This window comes from Cervus elaphus, chromosome 19, assembly GCF_910594005.1.
Source record: "Cervus elaphus chromosome 19, mCerEla1.1, whole genome shotgun sequence".
NCBI classification, from domain to species: Eukaryota; Metazoa; Chordata; class Mammalia; order Artiodactyla; family Cervidae; genus Cervus; species Cervus elaphus.
Window position 1 is genome coordinate 82,527,255 of NC_057833.1, and position 21,162 is coordinate 82,548,416.

General features: G+C 55.6%; 1 protein-coding gene across 3 annotated transcripts; it reads right to left on the reverse strand.

Moving 5' to 3' along the window:
* Positions 1-279: 279 nt before the first annotated feature.
* Positions 280-18,154, reverse strand: AMOTL2 (angiomotin like 2). Of its 3 annotated transcripts, none has more exons than XM_043874494.1 (10): positions 17,938-18,154; positions 14,391-15,188; positions 11,440-11,725; positions 10,224-10,368; positions 9,753-9,845; positions 5,791-6,086; positions 4,744-5,051; positions 3,386-3,603; positions 2,696-2,857; positions 280-1,987 (listed from the first exon to the last, which is right to left on the reverse strand). In XM_043874494.1, the coding sequence occupies exons 2-10, from the start codon at positions 15,125-15,127 to the stop codon at positions 1,929-1,931; spliced, it is 2,304 nt and encodes a 767-aa protein (XP_043730429.1). In that variant the 5' UTR covers positions 15,128-15,188; positions 17,938-18,154; the 3' UTR covers positions 280-1,928. The 3 variants fall into 3 exon arrangements, with proteins under 3 accessions (XP_043730429.1, XP_043730431.1, XP_043730430.1); XM_043874496.1 differs by having other exon boundaries at positions 2,696-2,854; positions 17,938-18,153; XM_043874495.1 differs by lacking the exon at positions 17,938-18,154 and adding an exon at positions 17,236-17,388.
* Between the last annotated feature and the right edge of the window lie 3,008 nt (positions 18,155-21,162).

Below are 21,162 nucleotides of genomic sequence, written 5' to 3' on the forward strand. Positions count from 1 at the left end.
GACCTGCCTTGCCCCGAGGTTTCCCACTATCAGAAAATGGAAACCAGCACCCTTCACCCCTCTCCTATGAGAGACAGCAGTTACTGAGCTGGCGGTTTATGGACACACTCTGGTGTTTAAGAACCAAGGCGCCCAGGAGCACAGGGTGGACGAGTTGGGGTGTAGCTCGGTGTTGAGAGTGGTCGGGGACCGACATGGGAGGCCCCCTCCCGAAGTCCCTTCCCTCTCTCCTTTACCCCTCAGTCCAGTACCTCACTTGTACAAACACACTGCTTCTAATTAAAAAAAAAATTTTTTTTTTTATTAAAATACTGTTATACCCAGTGGAATGCAGCAGCAATCCTGGTACAGGGTAGCATAACAAAACAGCCATGTTTACATTTTAAATATTCACGATAACTTAAACATACAGACACACATCATGGTCTTTGGCAGAAAATGTTCACAGCACAAAAAAATACTTTAAAAAGAAATACCAAATATTAATCCAAAATATATTAAGTTGTTTTTTTTTTTCTTTCACAATATTTTTTTGCCTTTTTCTCTCTTTTTTTCTTTTTGTTTTGTAAACAATGCACATGAACCAAATGCATTTTTCAGTTTTACAGAGGGGTAGGGGGATTTAAAAAAATATGCAATTGTCCAGCAAATGCGAATGTTTAAAAAGGAAACTTGAGGAACCATAGGAATAAAATAACACATACAAAAACCTAAAAACAGTAAAAGAAAAACAAAACAAAAACAAAGACTCAAGGAGAACTAAAAACAGTCGAGACAAACCACTAAAACCCACCAGTCACTCATGGGGCTGAGTTGGGAGACTCTTTAAGACCAGAAGTAAAAGTCACTGCCACTGGCAGGCTGCCATCGGACACTTCACTCCAGTTCCCAAGCGCTGGCCCTGTTTCAGGGTGCTGCTCGCTGGCGGCTTGAGGAGCCAGCCTCAGGGCGCCATGCTGTGACGGGGCTCCATTCAGAGGACCATCTGAGTCCTGTCTTACAGCTCATGGACTAGTTCTCACCAGCATAGTTCCCTCTCCCAGTGCCTCCAGGGGGAACAAAGACTCTGATGAGAACAAGGCCATCTCTCCAGTTTCCTTTCAGAGAACTGGTGCTGGGAAGGAAGCCCACCATGGCAGACTGGCATGGTGGCGGACTTCATCTAGCTCAGGGTTCATAACCAAACTGATAAGATGTCCCAGGGACAGGAGCTGTGGAGCCATTTCAAGAGGCTGGTGGTGGTGAGGTCCCTTGGGCATTTCAAACAGGGCTCAAGATGGGGAAAAAGCAGCCAACATCCCGTGGATCAAGCAGTAACAAAATCCATGGACCAGGGACTTGAGGAGATAATTGGGAGGAACCGAGGCAGCAGGGCTGGGAGCATGGAATGAGGGGGCGAATCTGAAGCAGCCCACTTCAATCTTCTGTTTCACAAGAAAGGGAATTATGTACAAACTGCACGGCACATCCCAGTCCTCTCCACAGTGCGGGAGATGCTGTGGCCTCTGCAGGACTAACACGCTCAACAGGCCGCCAAGATTCAAGTCCGGGTGATCCCCATGAGGCAGTGAGGAGCTGAGGAGCAGATGGAGGTGGAGGGACCACACTGAGCCAGGCCACCTGGAGTCCATGGGCAGCCATCCTTGGAAATCAGCCCCCAAATCAATATATCCCCTCCCTCCCTGCCCGAGTGCCCAGTGTGGGTGCACTACTCCCTTCTGAGCTTTCAACTGCTACCCTGGCAGCAAGCCAGGTAAAGGTCCGGTCCTCAGGCTGCATGGGCCCAGGAGGAGCACGGGGCTAAGGAACAGGGTCTTCTCGGGGGACGGGTGCTCACAGCTCCCCTCTCCCATGCAGCATCCTGCTGGAATGGCCGTGTGGCAGAGGGCAGCAGGAAATGGTTCAGAGTCCCCAAGGCGCCACCTCCTTCAGATCAGTATCTCCACCATGTCGGAAAAGTCCTGGACTCTGGATGTAGCAACAGAGTCTGGAGAGATAAGAGCACAGGCACATGCCAACGAGGGTTACTAGAATAGGCTTTTAAATCCAATAACATTTTAAAGATAGGCTCTATCTTCACCAGCTTTTCCCACCTCAGCTGCCCAGGTCCTCATAACTTGGCCAACCAATCACAGAGCTCTGTTCCCTCCCAGCTCTCCATCCAGACCACCAGCCTCCAGAGTGGAAGATGCAAATGTTTATAACTAGGAACCGGTTGGAGGGCTTGGAGGGAGGGTGGAGAGCACTGAGGGAGGGAGGCTACCACATTCTTTTCATGCCTGTGGTTTCCTGAGCTGGTGAGGCAAAGGCAACTATGCAAAGGCTAATGTGAAAGAGAGCAAACACATTCAATGGCATCTTCTCAAATTTCTCCTTCCGGGACTCTTTTAAAACAAAGTCTTCTAACTTGGGAGTGCCAAACTCCATGATCTTAGATGTTAGATTGGTCATTAAAGTTGTAAGGAAGACTTCTGAAGAGGAGATAAAGGGCCTCCCAGGTAGATCTGTTTGTAATTAGGGTTTCCAGTTCCCCTATTCCTATATCCAACCAGCTCTCTCCCCTGTACTGAGGTGGGTCCCACATCCTGCTCACCCTCCCTATGCAGGGCTCCCTGTGGAGTGTGGGCAATGAGTGGGGGCGGGACTCACACCCCAGGGTGCCCTCAGCCACCCACAAAAGTTGGGGGAGACTTACCCAGTGAGGCTGTTCTCTGGCCACTGCTGCACCCCAAAAGGCTGTCAGGCTCCAGGCTGTCTGGGGGGCCATCAGTCTGGGTGCTTCCATCCCTGCTCCCATGTTTGGCATGGGCAGCGAGGGGAGCCACAGTCACAGGCTCCTCCAGCGGGGCCCTGTCTGCTAGGAAGGCAGGAGTTTCAGTTACTGCCCTGTCCACAATATGTAGCCCCCATGAAGAAGACCCTAACTTAATGACACCTCCTAGGGATGCTAGTTGCTCATGATTTGCAAGAACTTGGATTACACGCCTGTTTCCAAACAGGATTGGGTTCCAAAAGCTTGGAGTGGAAGAAGCCTTCTTAAAAGGTTGTAGATTAAATCTTAAAACAGTAAGAATTCCTGGATTTCGTGGCATCTGCTTAGGAGGAGAAGTGGAAGTGCTGGCCCAGAAGATAGCTCTGCAGGTAAAGTTTATTTTTACTTTGATGGTGAGTGGCTGGGGCCAGGGTGGTGGAATTTCCAGAGATGGGGGCTACAGCCTGCCTTGTCACACCAGGGGACAGCTGCAGGCTGCAAGGTCACTGGAGCCAGAGTGTAAGCCGGCTTCCCTGGGTGAGGAGTTGGGACGCCTAGCTACTCCGAGCTTCAGTTCTGGAAGGAAAGGCCTGAGAACAACCTAGCCTCTGCCGCCCACCCACCTCCTCTCACCTGCAGCCAGTTGGGCAGAGGCATCCACCTGCCGCTCGCTGGAGGAGTGTCCTTGCCAGCCCTGGGTCCCCGCTGCTTCAGCCACGAAGATAGATGGCACCGACTTGGCAGGCCTCAGGGAGCCTGGGGTGACCTTGCCAGGGTCTTTCCTGGAGCGCTGCTGAAGGACCTTGATCACTGCATCCTTCTCCAGGATCTGAGCGTGGAGCACCTTTAACCTGAGGGGTGAGAGGCCGTGTTTACATCTTCAGACCCACAGATCCTATGGCCTCCGCCCTCCCCGCCTTATGGAAGTTGGAGGGTAAGCCTTCCTTAAAGCCAGGCTGGGGCCTTCAGAAGTGCCATCAGAGCTCTGCAATGGGATGCTCTGAAAACTACCAGTGCATGAGAGGCTGGGCCATTTCCACACTGGCAAACCCAGGTGTAGGTTCTGGGTTTGTCTGATGACAGTAGTAGGGCTGTTGATCAAAGGAGCTAAGTTGATTGCTTGTTTTTTTGAGCCAGGAAGAGGTCAAATGGAAATCTTGTGGGGCCTCTAAGTTGTCTCCAGAGTGAAATTCCAGCTCCCCACAGGCCAGGGGCCTAGGCCACATTCGTTCTGGGGTGGTACCTAGCATGTAGGGTGAGTGAAGTGAAGCCGCTCAGTCGTGTCTGACTCTTTGCGACCCCATAGACTGTAGGCCACCAGGCTCCTCCATCCATGGAATTTTCCAGGCAAAAGTACTGGAGTGGGTTGCCATTTCCCTCTCCAGGGGATCTTCCCGGCCCAGGGATTGAACCCAGGTCTCCCGCATTGTGGGCAGATGCTTTACTGTCTGAGCCACCAGGGAATTCTAATTCTCTGATTTACATGGTGCGAGGTGGGGGAGCAGGTGGAGGCCTGGAGCCTTGGGTGTCATCCAAGAGTGGAGTCTCCTGGGCAGACCAACGACTCGGTTGGCACCTCTGAGAGAGAATAGCCTGTAATGCCGGCTGTGCCGAAAAGCAGGGGGTCAGCTCAGAAGTAGGAGGGATTGTTAGGCTGGGCAGAGTGAGGGGTATTTAACATGGATTATCAAGGACCAGGCAAAGAAAAGAAATAAAGTCGCTCAGTCAAGTCCGACTCTGCGACCCCATGGACTGTAGTCCGCCAGGCTCCTCCGTCCATGGAATTCTCCAAGCAAGAATATTGGAGTGGGTTGCCATTCCTTCTCCAGGGCATCTTCCCAACCCAGGGATTGAACCCCAGTCTCCTGCACTGCAGGCAGACTCTTAACCGCCTGAGCCACCAGGGAAGACCTAAGGACCAGGGAAGGGCTGGACAAATCCCACCCTACCCCCAACCCCCTGCCGCAGGTACCCGGCCTGCGGTGTCCAACCTGCTTTCCATCTCCTGATGCCTGTGGCCGCCGGTGAGCAGGCCCTCATTGAAGCTGCTGCTGGGTGACGGCTGGGGCGAGTGCCGGATGAGAGTGGTGTCGCGCTGGGCGGCGGCCGTGGCGGCCGCATCCATGGCGAACTGCCTCATGGCACGTTCCTCCAAGTACTTCTGTTCCCACTTGGTCATGTCAGCTTCCAGCGCCAGCACCTGCTCCTCCTTCTCCCGCAACTGCTCCGAGAGCCGCAGCGCACTGAGCTCCGGGGTCCCAGCACTGCCACCGCCACCTCCGGGGCTGCCTGCCTGTCTCTGCAGAGAGAGGGGTACCGTGGTCAGGGGTGGAGGGTGGGGTGTGTTGGCCGCAGGTTCTCACCGCCACGTGAGGAATCTCACTGAAGCCAGTGCTTGGTCAGCTGGCGCCACGCACTCTGCACAGCCTGCTTCCAGCAGGAGACAAAGGGGAGCCAGAGGTCCCCACACCCTTGCCCCAAATACTGTGGCCAAGGGTGCAGAGGAGATTGGGTTTGCTTTTGCTTAGAGACCATATACATTGTCCTCCGAACTGGGGAAGGGGTGACTTAACGAAATGGGACAACTGGTGTAAACTACGACAGACCCCAGCAATCCAGGAGCTCTGGTCACCCTGCCTCTGTGGGAAGGGTGCGGTTAGGGGTGGAGACAGAACTCTTATCTGGTCTGTAAACACGAGAGCTATTTACACAGACCAAAGTGAGGATAAAGGCCCAGGATCTGGGCAACTATCTTCCCCACCCCTGATCTCAGGGAGAAACATAAGAGTTGGCTAGTCCCCTCCATCACAGCTCCTGAGAGACTTTCTCCAGGGACCAAGGTTGCCAATCCTGGCTGCTGCTGAGGATAGAGGCCCAAGGCTTGAGCCCCTGAGGTCGGCATACGGCCAAGGGGCAAGGCCTCTGCTGAGACTGATGGGCCGGGAAGGGCCTTCGGCAAGGCTAGCCCAGGTGGTCCCAACTTTCCAAAAGGGCTCGGCCTGGATCTCAGTAGGGGCTCTGGGGCCTTCCCAGCTCACCTGCTGTGCACGAAGGGCCTTGAGTTCCTGCTCCAGGCGCGTCCGCAGACGTAGCTCCAGCTGCTCTCGCTTCTCGCAGGCAGCCTGCAGCTGCCCCAGGGCCTGTTGTAGCCGTTCCACCTTCTCCACGTAGGCCTGCTTCTTCCGCAGCTCCTCCTCAGCTCTTGCCGCACGGCCCTGTGCATTGCTCAGGGCCTGCTCCAGCAGCTCGGCCCGCCGCCGCTGGTCCTCGATGGCTCCGCGCAGCAGCGCCATCTCCCGCTCTAGCTTCTCCTGCTCCTGCTGCTGCTCGTAGCCTGCAGCGAGAGAGGGAGGGGCCCGGTCAGGGACGGCAGCTCCCTCGCTGCCCCCCAGAACACCCACCACGTGCCACGCTCTGTGCTGACCGCTGCTCAAGCTTGACTGCATCTTCTCAGTAACACAGGAGTTAGGTACCCTTATTAACCCCATTGTAGGGCCAGGAAACTGAAGTTCAGGTTAAGGCCTGAGCGAATGTCAATGTCAGACCAGGGCCCTTGCAGTGATGACTGGGCCACACTGCTCCTCTGCTGGGACATGGCCCTGCCAGGAGAGAGCCCGAGACACTGTCCACCTGCGCTGGGTGTCACCATCTCCAAAACACATTCACAACTTCCCTCCAGCCTCAATGATGATACTAGAGACTGGGCAGGCAGGAACCGCGATGCCCATTTCCAGATGAGAAAACAGAGGCTCCGATGGACTGTCACGTGGTCATCTGCACGGTGGAAGAACCACCGTGTGCTGCCCCAGGAGTCAGGCATTTGCACATCTTATTTCCCTGAAGCCTCCAGTGACAGTCCGGGGATCTGTGATCCCCACCTTAAAGAGGAGGAAACATAGGAGGTGAATGGTCCTACCAGGCAGGGATCAAAGTTCGCCTGCCTCTGAAGAACCAGGCACCCCCCACCCCCACTGTGCAGGCTGCCTGCCTTGCTGGAAGGCAGAGGGGGACCAGTCAAGGGGCCTGCCTGATGGACTCAAAGGCACCATCTCTCGAGCAGCACTGTCACAGCACAGCGGAATTTTCTGCTGTAATGGACTTGCTCTACACTGTGCCAAGCAGGGCAGCAGCCACTAGGCACATGTGGCCAGTGAGCACTTGCAATGTGGCCAGTGTCAGAGAGGAGTCAAATTTTTCATTTTATTTCATTTTAATTAATTTTAACCTTTGGGCCACGTGTGGCTAAATACCTATCAGATAGGACAGTATAGACTCTGGAACAGAAGAGCGAAGGCCTGAGATCCAGCAGGCAGAAAGGAGGTTTCAATTATACAGAGCCCAGGAGGACACAGGCCACTCAGGTTGGCTTTGGTTCACTCTCAATTTTTGAAGGCTGGGCCCAGGCCCACCTCATTCTTTGGGGCGAAGGGAAAAGTTGGTGAGACTCAGTAACACTGGGCCTTTCGTCCTGAGCTGGCCTGACACCTGAATGGGGTGGAGGGGCAGGCAGGAGTGCTGACTGGGACTTTGGACCCAGAGACAACGGCCCTGTCCTGGAAGGCTTCACAGCGATGGACAGCTTATAGAGTTAGCCGGAGGCTGGCAGCTCATCCCAGTCTTAGATGGTCCCATCTTACAGCCTCAGAGTCTAGGGTTCAGGTGAGAAGAAACTGCCCAAGGGGGACTCGGCCGGGAGAACCAGGCCTCAGGACTCACGGCCAGATGCCCAGGGTGGGCAGGGCCTGACCAGAGCTGGGAGTCTCTACTGCTTGCCTAGTAGGAAAGCAGATGCACTGGTGATAGGGGCCACACTCTCCTACTAGGCACTGACTCTGGAGAAAAGGTGAGATCAACCACAGACATTTTCCCTGAGGATTCTGGTTTCCTAAGGATTTTTGCTCCTGGATGTCAGGAGCAAGGAAGGGTAGTTTGGCTTTCCTCAGCCCTTGGGGAGGGTACCAAGGACCCAGCCTTTGGCTTCCAGAAGGTTCCTGCTGCCTTGCACACCTCAAACACCCTGGCGGTTTCCCTGGTGGTTCAGACAGTAAACAATCAGCCTAAAATGCAGGAGACTCAGGTTGGATCCCTGGGTCAGGAAGGTCCCCTGGAGAAGGGAATGGCAACCCACTTCATTATTCTTGCCTGGGAAATCCCATGGACAGAGGAGCCTAGCCGGCTACAGTCTATGGGATTGCAAATAGTCCTAAGCGATTGAGCAGCTAACACTTTAACTTTGAAGGCCCTGGTAGAGCTCGGCTTGAGACCTTGGCCATCCCCAGCCACCAGGATAAAAACTGCGGCCGCCTCCAGGCTGCGGTGGGAGCAGATTCGGGAGACACAGAGGGGGGCCATGGGCTGCGGCTCAGCGGGGGAGCAGGAGGCCTTCCCCGGGGGAAGCGAGGTGCCACCAGGAAAGCAAGTCCCAGTCCCTTTGTCCCACTGTCCGTCCCCCGCAGCGTGGCGGGCGGGGCGCAGGCAGGAGTGTGGGGGGAGGGGGAGGCGCGCGCAGCGGAACAGCCCGGGCTCAGGAATGCCCGGCATCCAGGTCACCCGCCGCTTGGAGATTAATGGCTCCAGCCAGGAGCCAAGAACAGCCTCGCTCCCCAGGGAGCGGAAACGCCTCCAGGCTGGCCAGTCCCGGGCCCCTCCCCTGCCTGCTCCCAGGAACCAGCCTGTGACTTCCTTTCTTTGGCAAAGCCTGGCCCCATTCTGCCCCTTTCCAGCAACTCGTCCTCGCTGGACTCGCAATGATGAGACCCCCCAGGGCTATCCCCACTCCCCAGCCCTGACCACCATCCTCTCCCTCCCAGAGACCTTCAGTCACCTCCTCCTACCTCCTGCCCACCCTCAACCCTCAGCCCTTCAGTGTTGCACTCCCCCATTCCCTTTGGGGGCCACCCTGTCCAGGCCTGAGCTCTGCTTGAGGAGGTAGGTGCTGCTAGCCAGAGCTCAGTCTTCAAGCTGCCTCTCTGCTTCCAGACACCCCCAACCATCTAGCTTAAGCTCAGTAAGCTTTTGCTGGGGTTCCTCCTACCTCCAAGGCAGCCTTGCCAGCTGCCCCAGTGCACTCCTTTGCAAACACTCAAACAGCACTATCGCAGCACGGGAGGAGCTTATCAATAACTGCCTCTCTGTCTCTTCTGAAGGCTATGGGCTTCTTCCTACTATTGAGTTGGTGGCTTCCTTTGTCCCCCCTTCCTTCAAACTGCTTCCACCTCCACTGGAGCTATCCTGCTGCTGCTTCACCTGCCACCCCACAATACCCCTCTTTCAGGGTGCTGGGGACCACCCCCCATCACTGGCCTCTGGGGCCAGACCATCCTTGTTCCCTGGAATCCATGGTAGGAAGATCCTGCTCCTTCCTCAAGCTCCCCACCTCTCTTGACCTTGTTTTGGCACCTTCCTGACCCGTTCCCACTCTGCTGCATTCCTGCCAGGGGCTCAGCACAGCTGTGCTAGAGAACAAATGAGTGACTACATGGGCCAGTCAACAGTGAACGCATCTGTTCTTCAAGAAGCCTTTGACTATCCTTTTTAGGGGAGCCTCCTGACCTCCTTCTTTAGGGTGCCCTGTTCATGAAGCTCTAGTTTTGGCTGGTGCCAACACTTGTTATGGCCAAGCCTCACCATGCTCCCCAGCTTTCCACATGTCCACCCCCTGGGAGACTCAGACTGTTCCTTCTCTCTCATCCCACCTGTTTCCAGAGTGCTCGGCTCTCCTCAACTGCTTCTAAAGGACACTGAACTGACGGTCAGCACACCTCCCCAGCTGTCCCTCGACCCACTGATCTCCCCAGTACACAGGGAACCAGATCCTGCTCCCCTTGGGAAGCCGCCCCTCCCCTGAGTCCAGTCCAGTGATGGGTGCATAGTGGGCATTCGGTAAAGCCACACTCCAAGCCCTGCTTTGGCAGAGGAGGCCAACCCTCGCTCAAGAGGAGCTCTCCTGGTCCCACCAGCCACACCTCTGCTTGGACTCCTGAGTGGGCCCCCTACTTACTCTGAGCCAGCAGCTTGGCCACCATGTCTTGGCTGCCTGCCTGGGCCTCCTGCGTCTTGCTTGCCAGGCGGCGGTTTGCAGATTCTAATCTTTCTGTTTCAAATGAAGAAAAGACGTTTTAAGGAGAAAGCTTTGAGTACAGGGGAAGCTGCCTGCTGGGGTGACCCCCGCCCCCCACAACAGGGAACTATCTGTCAGGCTGCATTCTCCAAGCTGGGGGTGGGCTCATAGGGAAGCCCCAGGTCACCCTGGGCCACATGGGTGAGAGCTCCAGGAGGGCCCCAAGGTCTAGAACACAGAGACAAGCATCTCTCTATCAAGGTGGCCCCCAAAGAGTCTCGGCCTAGTCCCCTTTGAGTTGATTTATACTATTTTTGCAGAGGACAGAGATTCTGAATGATGTCCTAGAACAGTGGACTCAAGCTGTCCATAGGTGCTCTCTGCCTCTCCACCTGTGTGAGCGGTCCTCACCTCTAAGATCCCGGTTGAAGTCCTGCAGCCTCCTCATCTCACTGTCCATCTTGTTCCGCATGGTCTTCTCCAGGGCCTCTCGCTTGGAAGAGGCCCTCGTCAGGCTCTCGTGGGCCTCGGAGAGCCGCTGGATTTCGCTCTCCAGCTGCAAGAGGCAGAGAGCAGAGCTGAAGGAAGGGGAAATCTCCCTGGGTGGCAGTGGCATCAAGGTCCCCTCCTTAGGCCAGGGATGATCGCTGACTCTCCATCACAAAGGGTGAGAGGAGATACAAAGCCACAGCAGAAAACCCACCTAGCCCGAGTGGGACAGGCTGCAGCCTGTAGCCTCCAGAGAGGGACCAGGCTGCTGGAACAGGCAAGCCAGGGTCCCCTCAACTGTTCAAAGTCCTGAGTGAACACAAGGCCACGTTCCCTGGAAGGGGCTGCCTCCAGGGTGACCGAGGGCAGCTTCCTGGTGCCTAGTGTCCAGAAAGAAGCATTTTCCTTTTGTTTGGCTTCTAGTGAGAAATTTGAGCACAATGGACCAGGATCAGGCACTGAGGCTCCAACCGTGGTCTGGGGGGGTGGACCTATTTTGGAGATCACAGGATGGTCACAGAAAGCCTAAGGCTACCTGCTCAGGCTGAGTGTACAGCAGGTGACCCTTCACTAAGAAGGGAGCACCAGATCCAGCCTGAGCTGCCTGGAGTATGTGCCTCTCCAGCCCTCACCCCACAGGGCCAGCCTGGCCCCGGATGCCCCACCCACTTGGCAGCTGGCAGGTTCCGCACGTGCTCCTAGCTGGCCCGTGATTCCAATAAGTCGCTCGTTTTTTGCCAAGAGGAGGGGCTTTCCCTGTGACCAGGGCTGGCCTGGAACAGACTTGCTGTTGTGTGGGGGATACAAAGGGCTCTCTGTGGGAGGTGTCCACGGAGGGGGCGTGTGCAGGGGAAGGGTGCGACCATGAGGGAGTCGGTGAATGGGCTCTTTCTAACCACCACTGGGCAGCAACTGCTCGTGCTCTGGGCCTGCTCTGCCGGCTGCTCCCCAGCTGTCTGGAGTCAGCCAGGGAGGGGTGCATGAGGGATGGGGGTGGGGGGCCCGAGGGGCAGCTGAGAAGCCCAGCCAGACCAGCTTTCAGACTCCTCTGCCTCCCTTCTGACAGCCCCCTCCCTAGTGGGCCCTGCTGGGGTTCCCTTCCTCCCCCCTGCTTCTCTGAGGCCTCAGCAGGGCCTACCTTCTCGATGCGGCCAGCCTTCTCCGCTGTGCTCTCCCGCTCCCTCTGCAATCTCTCATTGTCCCTCTGCAGCCTGGCGTTCTCCCTCAGCAGGGTCTCCATCTGGGCCAGGTGGGTGCTGCCCGAGGTGGCCAAAGAGGCCTGGGTGCTTGCCGGGCCCTCCACCCCAGGAGGGCTGAGGGCGGCCAGGTGCGGGGGTGGGTGGCGCTCCTGAGGCTGCTGCAAGTATTGGTACCGCTGCTGCTGCTGCGGGAGGAACACAGGGGGCACCTGGGCCTGCAGGATCCTGGGGGACAGGAGAGACGGTCCTCAGAGACCGCGGAGCCACACAGAATTGCCCCAGCCCTCCCGGGCAGACAGCTTTCCTGCAGCGTTAGGCAGTAACCTCTGGGGAAGGCCTTTCCATGTGGTGTCCCCAAGACCCTCAAGGGCCAGGGAAGCAGGGCTGCAGGGCATTACCTGCACGCCAGATGCAGGGCACGCTTATTTCATGCCCAGCCTCCTGTGGTCCAGGCCTTGGGGATCAGCCTCAACAGTCCCAGCCATAGGCAGCTCTTTTTGCGTCTGGAGGTCACACTCATCACGACTGAAACTCACCACCTTCCAGGCCCCTGGGCCCCAGCAGCTAGCCTGTCTGTTCCCACTGCTGGTGTCAGGCCCTCCACGCACACCTGCCCACGCAGCACACTCGCTTCTTCTCCCTCCTATTTTGAGTCCCGTCATCCCTTGAAGAAACATGTTTAGAAGACTGTGGCTAAGGTTAGAGTGGTGAGACAGATGTCAGGCTGAGTCTGGGCTCCAGAGTCTGACAGGATCAGGCATTCAAATCCTGGCTCCACGGTTTGAGTCCATGGTGCATGGGACCATGCTCAATCAGGAGGGTGAGGGTCTCTAGCCGCAGGCAGGTTGTCAGGGCCACATCTGCCTGGCAGAGTGCTGGGCCTGCAGCGGGCATCTCCACAGTGACAGCCCACCCTCTGTCTCTTCCAGTGGAGACCACAGCCTACTCTCTGCTCAAAGAGTAAATGTGACCCAAACAGCGGATTATCCAGGGTGAAGGGGCCACCTGTGAACTATTACAATAGCCTGAGGTTAGGGACAGTGTTCTCCTGGCCTCTGGTACTGGGGTCCCATGTCAAGGGAAGGAGCATGTGGGGTCACACAGCTTTTCTGGGGCCCTGTGGCTCCAGATGTAAGAGAATTAGACGGCCTCAGTTTCACCAGGAGCTTTCCCAAGTCCCAGAAGCCCCAGACGAATCCATCGCCTCAGAACCCATGCCTGCCCTTCCCCTCATCTCTCCCCTTCATCCTTCCCCCTCTAGACTCCAGCTCCCCTGCTCTTCTTAGACCCAAGGCTAAGTCCTGCCGCCAGTTCCCAGCAAACAATCTTCACCAGATTAGCTGAAGGAGAGGCTGGCAGATGTATTTCTTTTCCTGCCCAAGGTAGAGCTTCCAGTGAGAGCTGAGAGGGTACCCCACTGGAATGTGCAAACTCTCCCTGTGTTGCTAAATGTGGCACCTTGGGTCGGCTCCCTCCAACTCGCTCCCCTGCTCCAGGCCAGGCAGACACAAATGGCATTCTTTGGGGATGACTGGGCTCTCAGAAAGAATAGAGCCTCCTTTCCTTCACACTTGCTCCCCCCACCCCCACTTTTTTTGTTCTCCTGCAAACAGCCTACTTCCTTTCCACGACATTATCTTTTCCTGACAGGGCTCAATAAGCATGGTCCAAAGAAGAAACCACGACTCAGCTTCTGAAACTCTTCCAGGATCAAGCCCTGAGAAGGGAGATAAGGCAGGGGGGCCTTGAGGCTGGCAAAACCCCACAGGCTCAGTCCTCTGGTGCCTCCATTCCAGAGCCATCACATCACTCATTTCTAGAGAGCGGAGAAAGGCATCTTTCCCGGGAAAGGCTGCACAGTGGGAAAGCAGGTGACTAAATGAGGACTCAGCAGGCACAAAGAAAACCAGACTTGAACCTTGGGGCATCAGAGGAAGGGGGTCTGCAAGCCTTCAGGCCCCCCTACTGGGGTTTCCTGGACCCCTGTGTGTGGGGTGGGGGGTGGGGGCGGAATTAAGGGCGTGTGAAAAGGGCGCGTGCCAGCTTCTCAGGAGAAGGTCCTGGGCCAAATGAAAGCCTCATTTCTAGGAACCTTATTTCTGAAAACTCTCTGGGCTTCCTGCCCCTCCTGGGCATCCCTGCTTCCATTCATGCCCCTCGAATCCATTCTCTACAAGCAACAGAGGAACCTTTTTGAAAAGGGACACCAAATCACATCCGCTAAAGGCTTCCCTTCACTCTCAGAATTAAAAGCTGAGTTTCCCGCCGGCAGCTGCTCTGGAGCCTCCACATAAAGGGGCTCACCTGGAACAAGAACCTTCTCCCAGGTTCCTGCCCCATGTACCTCACAGAAGAACACGAATGGAAATGAATGGCAGTACCAGGGCAGCTCCTGCCCCTGTGTAGGAGAGGAGAGATCTGTCCGGAGGCCATCTGGTCCTTTCTTCCTTGCCTCCACTTAGGAATGCCTCCCCAAAATCACAGACAGCAAAGAAGAAAAGACTTCTGTTTTTAGAAGCCTCCAGAGGAGGTCCCACCTTCTTCCCACTTAACTTGGGAAAGATTCCCAACTCTAGTCCTTGCAAGTTCTTTCTGAAATCTAACCTTTAGCCCCCTGCTCTAATTGACAGCCTCTGAGAACCCTAGTTACTTGACAGCTACAGCCAATTAGGCAACGGTGTCTGTCTCCAAATTAAAGCAAGGGATGCTGCTAAGTACTCATGTGACCCTGGCTAAATCCCTCTTTCCTTCCAGCATTAGCTCCCATCTTGGGAGGGAGAGGGTATCATCGGCCTTCCTCTGGAGCCCACCAGCCTCCTGGAGGCTCTTCACCCGGGGGAAACTGCACTGGAAGGAAGCCAAGAGCCTGAAGACCAAGGTGGGCAGTTACCTGACTTCCGCGTGCTGGAAGTGTGGACTGCCACGGGCACGGTACCGCGGGTCAGTGACGGCAGAGGTGGTCTCGTGAGCTAGCATGACGTGTGGGTACTGAGGTGGAGGTCCTCGCGGCTCCGGGCCCTCGGCAGTGGGGGCGCCCCTGGCTGGGGGGCCCTGCTGGTTGCGGGCCAGCTGGGGGAAGCTGTGAGAGGCGCTCATGTGGCTGGGGGTGCGGGCCCCGTTCCTCTCCAGGGACAGCTGCATGAGCCGCTCACTCAGGGAGCGCACGTGGCCGTGCCTCAGCTCGCGCAGGGCCTCGTCCTGCCTCCGGCTGCCTCCCGGGGGCCCACGGGGCTCCCGGTCCCCCACGTGTGGCCAGGGCCCCGCCTGCTGGGAGGCATAGTACTGCGAGTGGGCTTTGGCCTCCTCATAGGTGGGCAGCTCCTCGCCCTTGCCAGGCTGTGGGCACAGGCGGTAGAGGCCGTTCTCTGCCAGGTGGGTCTCGGTGCCCTGGTGCTCCTGGCCCTGGGGTTCCTGCCTCGTGGCCTGCTGCAGCACCTGACTGTCCTCTGGTGCCATGATCTCCAGGGGGGCCTGGGGGCTTCCTGTGCCCCCAGCCCCGGCCCCACCGCGCAGGGCCTGTTGCTGGATGGCCAGCAGTGTGCGGGTCTCAGTCAGGTTGCCATAGCGCAGTTGTTCCTGGATGAGGCGGTGCAGGACCGTACCTGAGGAGTCTTCCAGCGTCCTCATGCTCCCAGGGCTTGCGCACACCCACCTGGACAAAGGCCAGTGGCACCTGGCCCCAGAGCACCTGAGGAGGAGAAAAAGAAGAGCCCTCAGTGGGAGCACCCGGGAAAGGCGGGGACTTTCCATCACTGTCTGGTTAAGGGCAAGGCGATGGAGGGGCACACATGCCTGTCAGACTGCCAATGCTGCCACCTACTGATTAAGGCCAGTCACCTAACTTCTGAGCCTCAGTTTCTCCATCGGAAATATGGAAATAATGCTAGCTTCATGGAGTTGAGAATTAAGAGGCAATGGCTATTGAGGTCCCAGAGCGCTGTAAATCCCTGGCAAAGGACTGCCATTATAATCATATTCATGGAGATTTACTGTGTCTAGAGAAAGATACCAGGAAACCTCAGGCTCCTGTAGTTAGCTTCCCATTAGAGAGCCTGATGAGAAAGTCCAGGGCAGGCCTAGTTCAGCTTTAAATACTAAGCTCTTGTGTCTCCTGCATTAGCAGGCAGATTCTTTACCACTGCGCTGCCTCTACTTTATCACAGGTGATAAAGCATGAGTCCTGCCCGGTAGAGGTGGTAAAGAATCTGCCTGCTAATGCAGGAGACACAAGAGACGCGGGATGGATCCCTGAGTTAGGAAGATTCCCTGGAGTAGGAAATGGCAACCCACCCCAGTATTCTTGCCTGGAAAATCCCAGAGACAGAGGAGTCTGGTGGGCTACAATCCACAGTGTTGCAAAGAATTGGACACAACTGAGCATGCATGCATGCACCCGCCTGGTAGAAGCCCTAGGCAAACAGCCCCCACAGCATGAAGCATGCCTGAGCCCTGGCCTTGGCACAGCTAATTCACCACCCTTTACCCTGCTGAGCCCTCTCTGTCATGGGATGACCTTGGCAGTCACTCTGCACGGTGAGCGGGAAGAGAAAATGCATCTGGATTGGTGAATAAGGGATGAAAGATGAGAGAGACTACACTAAGAGTGGTTTTGCAAAAGGAGGCAAAAAGGTGCCACCCATTAAGGTTTGTGGGCCAGTCACAGAGTCTGCGCCCTGACAGTAAGTGCACACGTGCTCCAGGAAAAAGAAGGGATGGCCCGATGTCTCTGATTTTATGATTACCACCCCAGCCACACACACGCTTGCTCCTTCAAGGGGGTGGGCACTCAGCATCTTGATGGTCAAGACTGCTTGAGTTGACTGAAGGGGTGCGGGAGCAAGCGGGAGGCTCTTGGCTGCAGGCACCCAGGGCTGGTGACTCTGCACTTAAACTGCAGGGAGATTGTCTCCTGAGGAAGGTGTTCCCTTTGAGCCTGTGCTCCCAGTGGCTCATGGCCTGGAAGGCTGTCCGCCTCACCTGGCTTCCTTTCCACAGCCTTCTCCAACACAAACCTCCAAGCTGGGATTCAGAGAAGACCAAGCATAACCCACACCTCCACAGGTCCTGTGTATATAGGAGGACAGTGGAAGGAGTGTGGCCCTCCTCTGCCACAGAGCTAGCCCCAGTTAGGGCTTGGCTGGCCGCTAGAGCAGCCATTCCCAACCCACTCCCTCCTCCCAGCTGCCCAGAACTGGGGAGAGGGAGGTGGGTCTGGAGGACATCTCGGTGTTCACACTTCCCGGGACCTCATCATCCCCTCCCCAGCCCCCCCCCCCAACACACAGGGGGTACACACATACACAGGGGCACACACATACATACGTGCGTACACACACACACTCACGCGCGCACACACACACACACACACAGAAGATGCAAGACTCTAGAGTTACCCGAGGCAAAACAAACAGGAATCAGTTCGCCCTAGCGTTTCATCCACGGGGCATTTCCTAAATTAAACACTGTCTGGGCTGACTCCAGCCGAGAAGAAACGGGGAATGCAGTTTTCCGGACAGATTCCAGCCCTTCTCCTCCCCCAACAGTGTGCCTGGGAGCAGGGAACACTTCCCGCGCCTTACATCCCTCGTTTGTCTCAGTCAAATCTCTCAGATGCACACAGCTAAGCTGTTACTAAAATCCGCGCCCGCGACCCGGATCGTGCACCCATGCTGCGCTAGCGCGCGGGGCTCTCTGAAACACCCGCTTCTAAGCAACCACACAACTCCGGCCTTTACCTTGGCTCACTCTGGCCCAAGGAACCAAAGCGAGGGTCTCTAAGTCAGATCGCACCCCAGCCAGGGATCCCGCCCTACCCGGACTCCTGGCTGACCACGAGCAACCTGCGGCCGCCGCAGCTCCTGGAGCGGGTGGACGACGGTAGCCGCGGTCCGGAGAGGTCTTTAAGCGTCGTGGACCCGCCTCCCCCCTCCCTCCCGAGCCCTCTTTGTTTTCCAAATGCCCAAGCGCTGACGTCACCGGGCTGGACGGCAGGCTGCATTCTTTCTAAGTGAGAGCCAGACCGTGGCTCCGGAGAGGATTTTCCAAGGAAGACAAAGAGGAATTCTTGGGCTAGTTAGGGAGGAAAGACACCTGTAAGCCCCCCCACCGAACCAAATTAGCCCCCGGGCCCTGCAACTTGAGCTCCAAGCGGCGCCTCCTTCCCAGATCCGCGCTCCCAGACACCCACTCCTATCTGCCCACCGGCTGTCCCCTCCTTCAGCCCCAGCGGACCCGCGCCGCCTGCGAGAGCTCCCAGGGGACCTGCAAGGCGCCCCCGGACGGAGCTGCCCTCGCCCCGCCGGCTGCGGGCAAAGGCGCACCGCTCCTGGAGGACTCAGGGTCCGCTCGGCTTCTGCTCCCTCTCCCGGAAAAGGCCGTGCTGGAGCGCGTCTCTGCTGCCCCGCTCGCTCCCCGCAGCGCCAAGAGGCCTTTCTTACCGCTGCGGCCCGCGGGTGCTCCGAGCGGTCAAATCCGACGGCCCGGCCCGGCCCGGCTCAGCTCAGCTCGGCGACGGAGGTGTGCTCTCGGCTGAGGCGCCGACGCTCTGGCGGCTCAGCCCCAGCGCGCAGCCCCAGGGTCGGCCCGCGCCGGAGGCGGCTGCTATGCCAGGAATGTGAGAGTTTCAGGTTCCCCCTCGGGATCAAAGCGAACCACAAATAACCTCGTAGCGCGCCGCCCTCCTCTGCTCTCCGCCTCCTCCAGCTCCCTCCTCCCCGCCTCCGCCTTCCTCCGGGAAGGCGGCGCTGTGGACCCGGCCGCCCCGACCTCCTGGACTCTCTGCGCCCCTCCCCGGCCAGCGACCCCCGCTCTCCTTGGGAGCTGCTGGAATCCATCTAGGCCCCTTACCGCCCTCAGCCCCGTACCCGGCCTTCCTCTAACTCCTCCAGCTCCATCGGCTGGACGATACCGAGAATGTACATGGCATGCCCTCGAGAGAGACCCTGGGTGTTGCTGCTGGACGTGGTTGGGGGTGAGAGGGGCTTGGGGTGTGTGTGTTGTACAGGGAGGGAAGACTGGAAAGATGTCCGTATCTGCCCGATTCAGACCGTGCCCAAAGCGAAGAGACGACTCTTGCTTTCAGCCGGGAGCCTCGCGGGTTGTCGCCGGCGGCAACCTTTGAATTGCACTTTTATTGTTTACAAACACCTTCGCCAGCCCTTTTCGGATCTGTCTCCACAGGAAGTGTGAATCTGGCATGAGAAATCTTCCGGCTAATTTGACCCACTCTACCAGCTGAATCACCCGCCGCCAGGCGATCTGTCCAGCTCTTCCCAAAGAAGGTAGTAAGGGGCACCCCTTTACGGAGAGCCCAGGGTGTGCCAGCACCCGCTTACCGCCTGGTCATCCCGCCAACCCTCCCAGTCATCCTCCCAGGGATTTTTTTTTTTTTTTGGATCATCCCTGTCTTATAAATAAGGAAACCAAGGCTCAGAGACATTAATTAGCTTGCCAAGGGTCACACAGAGAGTAAGTGATGAAGCCAGGTAACCAGTGGGCTGCTTGGGTTCTCATTCCCAAAACTTTTCCGTGGCCACCAGAATCCAGGTTACTTCGGTGGACAGGGCAGAGTCTAGGAGCTCTCCTCTCTCCATCTGCTCTTTCTCTTTTTTGATTTCTTCATTTCCCTCCACACCCCTGTCAGCCAGGGGCCCTCCCTTAGGCCCGCTGTCCTTGCTGTTGCTCTTCCTCCTCTGGATGGAGTTCTGTCCTCTGACCCTTCCTGCCCAGCCTTTGGCACTAGGCTGGTTCATCTGCACTGGTGGAAACCCCTTCTTCAGAAAGCCTGCTCTGCCAGACCCTCCCCACCTGCAGGCACTTCCCCAACTCTGTGCCATTCCTGGGCCCTGACCACACTCGATCTCTCAACATCTCTATCCCCTGTCCACCCTGAGAATCAGGGCTGCCTTTCACCCCAGCCAGGTCCTCTTTACCTCCCCTCACTGTGGAGTTTGCAACTGCCAGATCCGCTGGAGGGGATTGGGACAAGAAAACTTGATAAGTTCAAAGAGCTATTTACTAGCCAGGGACATTGTTAATTTTTAATAAAACTCTCCCCCCAAAATGTGTGTATGTGTGTGTGATTTACTTGGAAGCTGAATATTGTATCAAACACAAGAGTACCTTGTTTTAGTGTGCTATGCTTTATTGTACTTCACAGATTCTGCATTTTTCACAAATTGAAGGTTTGTGGTAACCTTTCATTGTACCATTTTTTCCAGCAGCATTTGTTCACATTGTGTGTCTGTGGGTAATTCCAGCAATAGTTCAACTTTTATTATGTTTGTTATGGTAATGTGTGATTTTTGGTATTGCTATCGCAAAAAAATTATGACTTGCTGAAGGCTCAGATGATGAGCCATAGAGTATTCTTTAATTAAGATTTGTACATTGTTCAGTCCAGTTCGGTTCAATTGCTCAGTCATGTCCGACTCTTTGCGACCTCATGGACTGCAGTACGCCTGTCTTCCCTGTCTATCACCAACTCCTGGAGCTTGCTCAAACTCATGTCCACCGAGTTGGTGATGCCATCCAACTATCTTTTCCTTTGTCATCCCCTTCTCCTCCTACCTTCACAATCTTTCCCAGCATCAAGGTCTTTTCCAAAGACTCAGTTCTTCGCATCAGGTGGCCAAAGTATTGGAGTTTCAGCTTCAACATCAGTCCTTCCAATGAATATTTAGGACTGATTCCATTAGGATGGACTGGTTGGATCTCCTTGCTGTCCAAGGGACTCTCAAGAGTCTTCTCCAATACCACATCAAAAGCATCAGTTCTTTGGTGCTCAGCTTTCTTTATAGTCCAACTCTCACATCCATACATGACTACTGGAAAAACTATAGCTTTGACTAGACGGACCTTTGTTGGCAAAGTAATGTCTCTGCTTTTTAATATGCTGTCTAGGTTTGTCATAACTTTTCTTCCAAGGAGCAAGCGTCTTTTAATTCATGGCTGCAGTCATCATCTGCAGTGATTTTGGAGCCCAGGAAAATAAAGTCTCTCACTGTTTCCATTGTTTCCTCATCAATTTGCCATGAAGTGATGGTACTGGATGCCATGATCTTAATTTTTTGAATGTTGAATTTTAAGCCAGCTTTTTCATTGTTAATTTAGACAATGCTATTGCAACGCAACAGAGAGCAGTATAGTGGAAACATAACTTTTACATGCTCTGGGAAACCAAAGAATTTGTTTTATTGCAGTATTCACTTTATTGTGGTGGTCTAGAATGGAAATTGCAGTATTTTCAAGGTATTCCTGAAGTGACTGGCTGAGAAAAATGAAAGAATATGTTATTTATACCGAGTTAGGAGATATTTGACCATCCAAGGACCACCTCACCAAGAGGAACTGTGGCCAACAAGCTGTTGTCCCAAATGGATACACTAAGTATGAATTTTAGAAATGAAAAGAAAGAAAAAAGAGGTCCTCAGGTGGCCTTTTACCCTGTGGACAGCATTCTTCTTGGGAACAGTTGGTGGAGGTGTGAGAGTGGGTATGGGCATGTGCACTCTGGTTACAAAATCAGGGAAAAGGTTGCATAGGTTGGTTCTGTGTTTCAGGAGCATTTGGGCTAACTGGACAAAAAGCTTTGCAAACGTTCTTGAAATGGTTGCAGAAAGGGTCTGCTCAAGGTGCCTGGAGTTGGGAGGTACATCTTGGAT